This window comes from Pinus tabuliformis, chromosome 6, assembly GCF_031772625.1.
Source record: "Pinus tabuliformis cultivar Carrire ecotype Pingquan chromosome 6, CPIR1, whole genome shotgun sequence".
Taxonomy (NCBI): Eukaryota; Viridiplantae; Streptophyta; class Pinopsida; order Pinales; family Pinaceae; genus Pinus; species Pinus tabuliformis.
In genome coordinates, this window is record NC_142292.1 from 932,095,854 (window position 1) to 932,109,869 (window position 14,016).

At 38.7% G+C, this 14,016-nt stretch overlaps 1 protein-coding gene across 2 annotated transcripts in view; it reads right to left on the reverse strand.

Annotated features, from left to right (window-relative positions):
* Positions 1-2,885: 2,885 nt before the first annotated feature.
* The window catches only part of LOC149261988 (putative sphingolipid transporter spinster homolog 2), a 486,467-nt gene continuing 475,336 nt past the window's right edge, over positions 2,886-14,016 (reverse strand). For both annotated transcript variants that reach the window (XM_089423163.1, XM_089423158.1), the window contains 2 exons: positions 9,221-9,299; positions 2,886-3,326 (listed from right to left, as the gene is read on the reverse strand). In XM_089423163.1, coding sequence (XP_089279289.1) covers positions 3,217-3,326; positions 9,221-9,299 — 189 coding nt within the window. In that variant the 3' untranslated portion in view covers positions 2,886-3,216. The remainder of the gene's footprint in view (positions 3,327-9,220; positions 9,300-14,016) is intronic.

A 14,016-nucleotide genomic window follows, 5' to 3' on the forward strand; every position in this document is an offset into this window, starting at 1 on the left:
GAGGCCAGTAAGCCTGATGCTAAGGTTGGGAGAAGCGCTGGAGAATTTGTTCTCTGTTGCGTAAGCCAGTTTGGCACCCAATTGCACTGAAGAATTGCTGAATAATAAAATCCTCCTCTACTCCACCGGTTTTCCCGCATTGGGTTTTTCCGGGGACATTTGTCCAAAATACCCGTGTTGATTCTCGTGCATGTGTTTGTTTTTGTATTATGGTGTGATATCTACAACAAAATTTATTTTAATGTTTATTGAAGGGTTTTCGTAAATAACTTATTGGCAAATAAGTAAGTAAAATAAATCAGTTGTTGCAGTGATAGAATTTTCACAAGAGGAAAAAGTGCTCCAAGAAATCTATATAAGGAAGACAACTCTCTTCATTTCATTCATCTTTGGCATGTCAAATTTCTCTTTGGTTGCTCGAGTTGCTTAGTCGAGTCACTTGTTGTTTAGCAAGAGTTCTTCAAGTGGAGAACTCAACCGTTTCTCCGGGAGACTTCGAATGCCACCCTAGAGAGGTTCATGTTCAATCTTTCGGAGGAGGTTTTCATTATGATTTCCAACATTCGTATTCCAGTGTCTCCATGTGATGCGTATTCCTGGAGGACGCAGTGAGGAGAGGCCGAGTTGTGATTTTGGTATCTTTCGCAGGAGCTTTGGCCAGGGGAAATTCCAGAAAGGAGGCTTGGGTGTTTGTTGCCATTTGGGTGAGTTTTTGAATTTGGGAGAGAGGGCTTCTATTCAGTGGGGTTTTCACACTTCCTGGGCAGCGTAGAGGAAGAATATTGTGCACACGTGGGAGGTGGAAGATCATCTATTGAGGCTGATCCTTGTTGAGAGAGGCAAGGGAAACATTAGTGGAGGTGATTGTTTCTTTTCTAGAGTATTGGAGGAGGATTTTGTTGGCATACTTGCAGGCCGTGTGCTTCAACAGTCTTGGAGGTGTAGGGCCTCTTGGGGTTTGATTTTGAAAGGTCAAAACCAAGCCAAACTATTTCTGGGTTTTTGGCAAGGACCTTAGATATAAATATGCATAACTTTCTGAGCACCGGAGGTGGGGTTTTCAGTGATATCTTTGCAGAAGACAACACAAAATTGCTGCGGATTGCACAGTGCATTTGGGGGTCGATTTTGGGAGGTTAGAATCAAGCCAAACCATTTCTAGGTTTTTGTGGGTTTTGGTCATGGAGCTTGGGACTGAATTTGTAGCGTTTTCCGAGCAGCGGAAGTGGAGTTTCTTGCGGTTCCTTTCTAGCAAACAGTGCAGTTTTCTAGGCAGCGCAAAGCATTAGAGGAGCAAACATTTTCCAGTACTTGACATCATTGTCTCATCTCCTGGATTCTGTCATGCCTGCCATTGAGGCAAGCCCAGGTGCATTCATCCATATTAGTGTACTTGCTCCATTGATTAATAAAATGGCTCAATTGGTTTTACTTCTGGAGTTTTTATGAGCATGTACTGTTTGTTAAACTTTTGTGTGTTGAGATTCATTTTTGCTTTATATATCATTGTTTGTTTCAGTTAGGAACATTACAGCAGGTTATGCAGGGCAGCTGAGTTGCAGCCTATTGGCAACACACATTGGCCGACCAGCAGCCTCAGCAGTCCACTCATGCACAGGCCGTACAGTGGCCATATGCATGGGTCGTGCAGCAGGTACAGCAAGCCGCACAGGTTCATACAGCAGGCCAGCAGATCAGTAGTTTGTTCTGGAAATTCCAAAGGGTCATACAAACCATACAGGTGCCCAGTAAATTCTGAAATTTTTGCTGGACCTTGTATTTGTCTTCCATTTTCCCTTTTAAGGGGGCCCTTGTAAGCTTTGATATATTTTTAATGAGAAGCTGATCTGAAGGGCAGAAATATTTTGCTGTGTTGTGGAAATTGGATTCATTTGCTTCTGCTAATTTTTTATTTTGCCAGTTAAAATCCCTGTGTGCGCATTTTATTCTGTGAGCTGTATTGAATTTAGTTTCAGCAAGGAAATCAAAAGGAAATGATTTGTGAAGTTCTGGGGTTGGAAAAATTTAACAGCAATATCCACATTTTTAAATATCAGTTTCTTTCTAGCCAGGAAGAAAAGAAATTTGGTTTTATACAGTAGCAATAAGTCAAATAAGAATTGTGTTCTCAGCCTCATCTTCCAAACTTTTGTTAGTTATCTTAACTTTCTTGATCCTGGTTTGTAGTTATTATGATTCTGTGGTGATGCATTGAGGTTTATCTGTGTTTAAGTGAATATTATCCAAAACGTCACATTTATAGCATATCATTGTGAACCAAAAATTACGCTTTTCTGACATGGATCATTAAAACTGAAGCAGAATCACAAATGACTATTGCTGCATTTATTTATATTTAATTCAAATGAAACCCATTTAAATTTCTTTTGTATAATGAACATCGATATTTTGGTATATGAAAGGTACAAGGCTGGAACATTCAAAAGGAACCAGTTGAATCCAAATTTACTTAAAGAAAAAATATAGTGTTGAAACATCTAACAAAAGAATGATGTAAACACTGGTCATTTCAGATTGAATAACTACTTGTATACAAGCTGAAACAAACAAGATTTCAGCTTATAGCGCATGATGAGGTTTATCTGTGTTTAAGTGAATATTATCCAAAAGGTCACATTTATAGTGTATGATTGTGAACCAAAAATTACACTGTTCTAACATGGATCATTAAAACTGAAACAGAATTACAAATGACTATTGCTGCATTTATATTCAATTCAAATGAATTCAAGAAAAAGAAAAGTAAACGAGAACTACTTACAGTATTATGATGACAAAAAGATTATAGATCACAAACCCATTTAAATTGCTTTTGTATAATGAACATCAATATTTTGGTATATGAAAGGTACAAGGCTGGAACATTGAAAGGAACCAGTTGAATCCAAATTTACTTAAAGAAAAAATATAGTGTTGAAACATCAAACAAAAGAATGATGCAAACACTGGTCATTTCAGATTGAATAACAACTACTTGTATACAAGATGAAACAAACAAGATTTCCCATAGCGAAAGTCACTAAGACATTTCCAGAGAAACCTTCCTCTGATTACAACAAAGTCCCAGCAATAGATACAATTTGAATGTGGGAAATACCAATAGGAAATTCAGTTAACAAGGAACATCTATATACATATTTGCAGATATATTTCCATTTTCTGCTTTGATTTCTTATTTTCTTGTAGTTGATTCAGTCATACCAGGACATCAGCATCCAGCAATGGAGTTTGATGAGAGCCATGCAAACTCGTTTCTGTTTCTGTCTTATCATTCCCTGACTTGTCTACACTGTGAATAAATACTCCTAGCAAAACAAGGTACAGAGGTTATAATTCACTATCTGACTAAACAGCATCACAATTTGATTGGATGCCATCACAAAAATAATATTGGGAAACTATTCTAGCGAAATATTTTATTTCAGTTAAAGAGCTTGAATATTGAATACAAGAAATAGAAGGTCAATCCAAATTCACTGGTGCATGAGACAAAAAATAAGACAGTTTTGATACTTTCTCTGAAGTAATAAACCAATGATTAGATGCAGAAGCAAAATGGTGTACTCTAGTAAAGTTATTTACGTGGTAAGAGAGAAGCTTTGAGAACAGAATGGAAGAAAGGAAGGTAACCTCATTTACATGGATACTTCAAAGAATCACATGATAAAAGTTAAAACACACAACTCTTAAATGCTCACTAGATACTCTAAGTTTAACCACCACTCCTTAAAACCCAAACCTCATCGCTTTCTGAAAACATTTAGAGAATTTGATTGCCTTGCAAAGGAATATATATTCAGAGAAAATACACACAGAGGTGAGGTTTAACTCTTTATAAAGATTGTTGCAGGAAAATGGAAAAACAACCAAGGATATAAAATAATGAAAGTAAGTCCACATAGGTATCCACCAGAGCAAGACGAATATTTCTAGCCAAGGTAGAAATGTTCGAATAAATAGAAGTTTTACTAGAAATCTTATCACAAGTTTTGTGGGGCGAGGGGTAGGACAGCATCAGAAATTGTTTTGAAAACGATACGAATTCTACGTTCCTGTATATGAATTCAAATACCGAAATTATTTGTTACTGTTTCCTGCTGTGTTTTGTCAAGAGTGCACAAACTACCTTGAAATAGAAAAAGAAAAAAGCTAATTTCCTTCTAAGGATTCAGTGACCTTGTTATGATTATTTTAATTTTAAGGCTCAGAAAATAGTGTGAAATTTTCAATTCTATTGCAGCAATTAGAAATTATTTTTCCAACTGATTACTATTAAGTGCAGTTTAGGTGCTACGACAAACAACAAATAAAATCACAATTGTAATTTTCACCATAAAAACGCTACGGAAAATAAAATGTTGGAACTGAGAAAATAAAGCACACACACAATAAAAATGACACCATTATTTTTGGACAAATGTACTTGGAAAAACTCAATGTTGGAAAACTGGTTCAGATGAGGGTTTTATTATTATTATGTAGCAACAAAAATTCTAAGTACAAATCTGGATGCCAAACTGGCAATCCTCTACAAGATATACCACCAAAATTATTTGGAGGAAATTCCTCCCTTCTGCAACCAAACTCAGCCGCTTTGGCCCTGCTCGCACTTTCGACAACTCACACTAGCAAAAAATGCACACTGCTTGGCCCAGATAATTCACATTTCCTGCTAACAGGCTCTGGATGAGCCGTCTTGCCTCCCTCTAGCCCTGGAAGTGACTCGCTCTGCCTTCCAAGTGATCTCTCGGCCTCCTGCAACTGAAACGATCACTTTCCGACACTTCAAACTAGGGTTTCTGGCTACTCGTACTAGCTAGTAGGCCTATTTGCAATAATAATTCGGCCTCCCAACTACTGCTATTGAGAACCTCTGTTGGAAATGATTCTACTGCTCCCTCAATCTCACTCTTGCCTTCCTTCTGGCTCGAACTTCTCTCCCTTGCTCGATCTCTGCAATTGGGTAGCTCAATTTGCTAAGGAACTCACACTACTAGAGTGTCTGGTGTATCTTCTCCATCCCCATCGAGTTGCTCTTATAATGTCTCGTTGGTGAACCAAGGACCATGATTAGATCCCCATCAACAACTAAGATCATCTCCAACTCGATCCATGTGAGTTTCTAGAGAAATCTCACCTTTCTCAATTAATTGTTGTTAATTAATCACTTTTCCTAAGTTAGTCTTAGGAAATATTTTGATCAATGAACTTAATTGAGCCATCTCTAGGTGTTTTCTCTTGAAACTTTTTTTGGGTTCTCGAGATCTTGTGTTCCTTAGCCTTTCTAACCAATGTTGAGACTAGAACACCTGTTCGGTGCTACAAATACTAACAATCCCTCTTAGCGACGAAGGTGCTCTCTCACTTTGTCTCCATAACATCTTCCATACACACTGCCGATGTCTGACAACTATGACACTCTGCACTGTCCACCATGCCATTGCGCAACTCTGATTCATCTACTACTATGAGCTGAACCAATCCTGCATCTGCGCTATTGCTGACACTGCATTGTACCACCTGTACTGCTACCAACACTGCACTGCGCTGTAACTATCTCCTGAGTCTTTGACTACAACTAGCCTCTGCACTGTCTATTGAGTAACTATCTGTGCCTTGACTGGTTTTGCATCCCTCAACATCTGACTACAACTAGTTCTGCGACTGTCCCTGAAGATCTGACAGTGCCATGTTGACATCTTGATCCTCCTGCTACTAAACACTGGGGGCCCCCAGTAGCAAAGGGAAATGATCCGTGAGGAAACATCTTTCTGATGCTATCCTCCATGGATCCTGCCCAAATCTATGCAACTTTGAACTCTAATCTACTCATATTGTCACTGCTACTAGTCTGCTGCTATCTCTGCATTGCTGTTGCAGCTACTGCAATAACGAGTTTGATCTCCCTAGATCCTTAACCACTAACTTCCATAGGGTTTCTCCCTCTAAAGCTAGACTCCCTCTAAATCTCGATCTCCCTATGGGAAATCTCTCTGCTCCCTCCTGACAACTCGCATTGTCCTCCTGCACTAGAAACTGGATTGCATAGTTCTGCACTGGGAATCTTTTGGTTGGAACTGCACCTTCATCCCGCAATTGGGCAATTCACCCTACCCGTGTCACTACAACTAGCTCTACAACTGTATCTCGAGTACTAACTGAACTAGCTCTACAACTGTCTTCTGAATGATTGATTGCGCCTGCCAACACTAAACCTGCTACTATGATACTATGGGACTCCGTAGCAAAGGAGATCGTCATGTTGCGACAACTGAACCTACCCAACTTGACAAACTAAGGTATCAAGCTCCTCCTCCACCTGGATCTGGTGCCTCACTATCTCCTTTTGAGCTCGATTCTTATCTGGGATCTTTCTTCACTTTGCAACTCGCACTCGACAACTTGCACTTCCACCAACAACTGTCTCTGGGAACTGGAAGTTGATCTATTGCCCAAACCTGCGTTCTGGCTAACTTGCATGGATTACTCTAGCAATCTTGTATGACCATTTCTAGAAAGCTGCAAAATTTGTGAAACTCAGAAATTGGGAAATAAACAAGAATTTTCTCCCTTTCCTACTCAGCCTCTCTCTACTACTTGCACTCTCTCTGGAAATGCGCATATTTGCTACTGCTTGCCACCGGAAGTCCCTTCTCTAGTATTCACTTTGCCTGCTACCTCAATTGGGCAACTCATTCAACCTTCCAGAAGTCCTCTGAAATCTTGCACACGATTTGCTGCTCCTAAAGCTCACACTAGCCAACTGGAAAATTTGCTATGACCTTCTGCAACTAGAAGTCACAGATTTCCTCCTACCAGCTGGATCTGGAAACCCTCTGAGAAATTCATCTATGTGTGTTTTTCTCTTCCACCCAAAACTGATCTGCTAGTGTTGGTCTAGCTGCAAACCTACTATGCCCAAATCTGCTCAACGAACTCACTAATCTACTCACTGAAACTGGTTCTCAGCAATACCACAGCTTGTTGGAACTGATACTGGGTTGTTCGAACTTTTACTGCCACTTGCAACTGAAAATCAAACCCTCTGCCCAACAATTCGAACTACCTCACTGACCCTCAACATAAAACCATAAATTGTGCTACAGAACTCCCTCTGAACCTGCACAAATTTCCTCCTCACTTCTGAGCTACTAATCTGTCTTCAACACAACTCCGATACCATGTGAAATTTTCCATTCTATTGAAACAACTAGAAATTATTCTTCTAACTGATTAATATTAAGTGCAGTTTATTTGCTTCGACAAACAACAAACAAAATCACAACTACAATTTTCACCATTAAAATGATGCGAAAAATAAAATCTCGGTACTGAGAAAATAGAGCACACACACACAATAAAAATGACATCGTTATTTTTGGACAAATGTCCCCGGAAAAACCCACTATGGGAAAACTAGTGCAATAGATGAGGGTTTTATTATTATTATGCAGCAACAAAGATTATGAGTACAAATCTAGATGCCAAACTGACAATCCTTTGCAAGATATACTGCCAAAATTAATTGGAGAAAATTTCTCCCTTCTGCAACCAAACTCGGCCCCTCTGGCCTTGCTTGCACTTCCTCCCGACAACTCGCACTAGTCAGAAATGCACACTACTTGGCCCAGATAATTCATATTTCTTGTTAGTTGACTCTAGATGAGTTGTACTGCTTCCCTCTAGCCCTAGAAGTGACTGTTTTTGCCTTCTAGGTAATCTCCCATCTTCCTGCAACTGAAACAATCATTTTCCAGCACTTTGAACTGGGGTTTCTCGCTACTCGCATTGGCTGGTAGGCCTCTCTGTAGAAATAATTCGACCTCCTAGCTCCTGCTACTAAGAACCTCTGCTGGAAATGACTCTGCTGTTCCCTCAATCTCACCTTTGCCTTCCTTCTGGCTCAAACTTCTCTTCCTTGCTCGATCTCTACAACTGGGTAGCTCGATCTGCGAAGGAACTCAGACCTCTGGAGTGTCTGGTGTGTCTTCTCCATCCCCGTTGAGTTGCTCTTATAATTTTTCGCTGGTGAACTAACGACCATGATTAGATTCCCATCAACAACTAAGATCATCTCCAACTCAATCCATGTGAGTTTCTAGAGAAATCTCACCTTTCTTAATTAAATGTTGTTAATTAATCACTTTTCCTAAGCTAGACTTAGGAAATATATAATTATTGATCAATTAACTTAATTGACCCATCTCTAGGTGTTTTCTCCTAAAATGTTTTTGGGGTTCTGGAAATCTTGTGTTCCTTAGCTTCTCTAACCAAAGTCGAGACTAGAACACTTGTCTGATGCTACAAAAACTAATAAATAGTAATGTTTGTCTGACAAAAAAACATTTTATTCATAAAAAATTACCTCAGGCCACCATGATACAACTATTGTAGTTACATAAAACATGAAAAAGTTGTCAGCGGCGAAGGTAAATGGCAACCATGTTTCTTTGTTGTCTGTTTCCTGCTGTGTTTCATCTAGAGCACAAAGACTGCTCTGAAGTGGAAAGAGAAGCTACTTTTCATCTGAGGATTATATGATTTTATTATGGTATTTACAAGAAACCTTTCAAAAGCCATTTTGGTTCAAGCCACTAAATTTTTTAAAGAGACGTTCATTCAACTGAACATCTATTTGACTTTGCATAAATTTGATTCTATTGTGTAAATTACACAATTATAAAAATCAGTAACAGCATATTGCATGAACAGGGTTTCAAGTATGTATGTACAAAGCTACCCGTGTTGAACATTGATAACACAATACTGAAGCATCTACGCATTGGATTTTGATGAAACATAGAAGTTGCATCTTGCCAGTACAAGTACCATTACTGTATCTTTGAATGACGGTAAATTTTAATATAGAAATATGCCCTCTTGCGAAGCTTTGCATACTACCACATTTTCCACAATTTTGTTAAAGGAACCTTTTCCATAGGTTCAATAAGGAACAGGTACTGGGAAGAACACCCCAAAGAACATGTGCATAAATGAAAGATATCTTCAAAAGGAAACTGATCCGTTCAATAGAGAAATAATTAATAGGTGAAATTTGCATTTCAGACCGTTATGGGGGAACAGAACTCTGGTATTTTGCAAAACTTGACTGCTATTATATATTCGTTAAGGGGCAGAAAGGAAGATATTGCTAAGCAGAGACAGGTAAATAAAAATGCCGTAAAGGACTAACCCATACCTATAAGCCATATGGCCCCTGAAATAAATAGAATGGAAGTAAGTATAAGTACTGTCTCTCGCCAATTGTTAACATAATCCTGCACCCACATCATAGTTATCAAAGCCAAGATTTAAATATCCTATCAATTTAAATCCTGAAATTGAGCTACAAAAAAACCTATACGCAGCGAGTTTATTACTTTAAAGCAAACCAGAAAAGATCACGGTAAAAGGGAAATTCACGCTACGACAATTTACAATAGTTGAATACATTTTGAGAGATTATAAGCTGAAAATCGGCCAATTTATTCCTTTTTATTTAAGATTGAAGTGTAAAATTAGTTTTGTTCACAAATAGAAGCACATGAACGGCTAAATGCAACAAATGAAATAAACCTAGGGCATATTATGTATATAAATTATCGTGATGTATAATTAAAAATAATAAATAGGTTTTTTCGTGACCAACTCATCCGTCAATTTGCATTTATACAAAGACATTTACATTGTAAATCATCATATATTAGCAATTATCAATCATATATTACAATATATTTGTCTAGAGTCTCTTGTGAAATTATATTTCTTGCAGGTCCTTAACAATTTCTGTTAGAGCTTCACTCAGTTCCAAGAGTTTCTATTGTGAAAGAGGAAGTAAGCTGTCCTTCACTAATCCAAGGCACCAATTCATTGTACCAAAAGGTTCAAAGATTAGAAGAATAATTGTAGACGAATCTATGCGAATTCCATAGAAGTCGAGCCTCAGTCAACTGATTGTACATTGCACCAGCTTGGCTAGGTCAAAGTGGCTCTACAACTGGCCATAGTGTCTTCCACAAGGCGGGGATTCCAAATAAGCCCTCCACAAAAGCAAACTAAAAAGGAAAACCGTGACCTTTGTTGAAACATTAGGTTCACCACACATCTGGATATTTTGGAGACAATCCATTGGTAGTCAAAAACCAAATTGGGAGTTGACTAAAGTGGTTGTTGACTAGGTAGTAGACTAGTTGCTCAGATTGACGAAAGGTGGTCCTAACTTAGTGGATTGGTGCAGAGGTTGATGCTTTGAAAATTGAGAGTTCTTTAAGGAATCTAACAAGACTATCAATACTTTTAACCCTTGCAGTACATAAATTGAAGTCCTTTTGGAAGTCAGCAGGGACATAATGGATTCATGCAAATTGGATGATGTAATATGGAAGAAGTACACATCACTCCCAATTCTTCTAAGACTCCCGAGAAAAATTCTTACAAATAGTCATTGTTTGGATGAAGATTTTGTCTTTTTTGAAAACTGGAGCATAGGAGACTTCACAAACCCTGCAAACCCTTAGCATAAGGCCAAATGAGGGTTTGTAGGTTGGAAACTTGAGGGTATAAGATTTGGTGTAAGGGTTTCAAGATCAACCTTGGGTAAGGATCCAACTTGAAAGAAAAGGAAGAGTATGTGAGGTTTCAGGAGAGAAGATCAAATCTAGCTTTATGAGAACACTCTACTTGATTAAGTGATGGAGATGGAGAAAACTATTCTCACTGGGAAATTTCATGGCAGGAAATGCTTGGAAAAATAAGTGGGCTTGTATATCAAAAAGGGTTTGGGGCCAATCCTTGGCTATACCCCAAGGATTCTTTGGCTTGTTCGTGGATGGGTAGCTTTCTCCTTTAGATCAGAAGGAGATCATGAATTGATAGCTCAAAATTGATGGTACTAGGGATCGACGATTTTGACTATGAAGCATTGGTCATTGTGCTTCAATCCTTAGAGGGAATTGAGACAAAAGAAACCCATCGAGGTCAAATTTCCAAGTTTTCCATTAGTGTCATGATCCCCTATGATTTTGAATAAGATAGGGGACTATTTGAGGACATTCATCAACCGAGATGATAGCTTTACCAAAAACAAATACTAAAACTATGGAAAGAATCTTGGTTAACTTAGACTTGGGGGAAGGGATTTCAATATTTATTGAGTTGAAAATTAGTAAATATAAGTATTGCTAGTCTTTGGATTATATAAGGGTGCCCATTTTTGTTCTCATTGTCACTCCTACTCACTCCTACAGATATGTAGTGTAGGACTGTGTCCTAAAATTTTCTAAAGCCATATGGAGGAGTTAAACTCTCGAGCCAAACAAATAAAATGGAAATCATCACTTTGGTGTTCCAAGCTTGCAGTGGAAAAGATAACATTAAAAGTAGATGGTAGAATATTCTTGGTCATGTAGCAAAGGAGTAGATAAACATGCCCCCAAATGATGAGGAGATTCTAAAGTTCGATGTGGAAGAGGAGATGCACAAGGCATGCTTACCTAATTTTCATTTGGACACAAGGTGAATGGAAATGGAGTGTAAATTGGAAGTAATGATGGTAAATGTTGTCAAATCTCTCAAGTCTTATTAATGTGATGTTAGTTTTTGGTAGCATCGAACAATTGTTCTAGTCTCTATGATGTCTCGGAGGTTAAGGAATACGAGATCTCCAAAACCCAAAAAAGGTTTCGCAAGAGAAGACTTTGAGACACCTAAATTAAATTAATTAGTCAATAGTTAAATATTTCCTAACTTAGGAAAACTAGTTAATTAAAGTGAATTAATTGAGGAAGTTCGATTTTGCTCTAGAGACTTCCAGAAAAGCTAATTGACGGAGTCAAGATGATCTTAGCCATCGGTTGAGATGTGATTGTGGCTGTTGAGACTTCAATGAGAAATTATAAGCACAAGTCGAAGCGTTTGGAGAAGACATTACTTGTGAGCAAAGCAGTTCAACTTACCCAGTTGTAGTGTTTAGCAAGGGCACAGTTGAAGCTAGGGAAGCACCAGTAGTAGGGGCTCAACAAAGATTTGGGAGCAGGATTCTGGAGGAGATTTTCCTTAGCATTTTCCAGTGTTTGGGAGATAGGAAGAGGAGGTTGTATTCAGCTAATGCGAATTGCCAGTTGACAATGTGAGTGGCAGAGGAGCTTGTTTAGTGAGCTAGAGGTTGAATCTATCACCCGGAGGCAGAGAGAGTGGGCTTAGAGTAGTCTAGGAGGTAGGACGACTTGTGGGAGGAGGTTCCAGAGTCTGAATGAATTTTTGAAGGCAACAGTGTGCATTTCCAGCTAAACAGTGCGAATAGCTAGGAAGTGCGAGTTGCTGAGAGAGAGGCAGGATCCAGTTGTAGAGGGAGATAAATAGTCTCCAGTATATTTTTCCAGTAGAGATCAATATTTGTCAGAGGTTTGCCAATGAAAGGAAACTAGTTGTAATTTCTCTCAAATTGTTGAATAATAATATAAAACCCTCATCTGCTGCACTGGTTTTCCCTTCGGGGTTTTTTCAGGGACAATTGTCCAAAAATAACGATGTCAATTTTATTGTGTGTGAGAGAAAATTTTCTCAGTTTCGTATTTTATATTCCGCAGTGTTTTTATTAATGAAGATTGCAATAATGAATTTATCGTTATTTGCCGTAAAGTAATTAACAAAAGACAAAAAAGTTGCACACGTTAGGAGATAAATTTCTAGTTTATTGCAATCGTGGAAATTTCACATGGTATCAGAGCAAATATCGAATCAGAGAGGCTCTAGAGTGAAGGAAGCGAGGTTGTGTAGTTCAAAGGGAGATATGAAGCACAAAGAACAAGATCTATGTAGGCTTAAACAGGTAGTGTGAATTGTAGAGGCAGAAATTTGATTTCCAATCCAAGGAAGTGATCGGGAGGAAAAATCAATTTGCATCAATTGCAGCAATAGGCAATGAGGGTGTCGGAAAGGGTTTCTGGTGAGTAGATCAAGGATTCACAGAGCAAATCTAGCTCAGAGATTTGCAACATGATGGTTTTACAGTAGTAGATCAACATAGGGCAAGGAAAAGAAAGCACACGAAGATTCATACCCAAATAAATTCTCCAATGTATTTGAGTACTTAGATTATCCTAATATGGCCGAAGAAAGATTTACAGATCACAATGATATGGATTTCTCTTCCAAATTGGAAAATGACTTCGCTCAGATAGCTTGCCTCTCTAGCTCGACTTTGCATGGGTTTCCTGTTGATTTATGGTAGCATCGGATGTGCTCTAAGCCTCAAAATTTGCAGGGAGGCTAGGACACATGTACTTCAAAATACCCAGAAATCGTTTTGGAAATTCCACCCGAAGACAATTTTATTAAATAATTAATTATTTTTAATCAATGCCTAAGTCTAAACTTAGGAAATTAAAATAATTAAAGGGTATTAATTAAATTGGGGGTGAAATTTCTAGAAGAAGACAAGGATCAAGCCAAAATGATCTGAGCCATTGATTAGAATCTAATCTGGGCCATTGATTGATCAACAAGAGTATTATAAGAAGAGGCCTGATGGCCATTTGGAAAATACATCGGGTGAGAGATCAAAGATCAATTTTCTCAAGAGAGCAACACAACAGTTTCCAAAGAAGGTGATCGAGGAGATTTCCTACAGTGAGGGGTAGGAATAATTTTCCGAAGGAAGTTTTCCTGATTCAGAGAGTGCCAGGTAGAGAGGGCAGAGAGTAGTCTGGAGAGGCAGTGCTGGGCCATGCAGAGGCAGCGTAGAGCTACGCTGTGGTAACGCAGAGCTTCAGAGGGAGTTCGTATTTCTGCTAGGGAACAGTCGGGATCTAGTGCCGGAGTTGGGGTGTGAGGCCAGAGGGTTGAATTTTCTAGCGAACAGAGGATTGAGAGGAGGTGTAGCACAGTCTTAGCAGCAGTGATGCGATAATTGTGTGGGTGTGACGCAGTACTGCATAGAGACAATGCAAAGGTTCATCTCCAGCGCAGATCAATGTTGGATTTCCCAGTGACAGG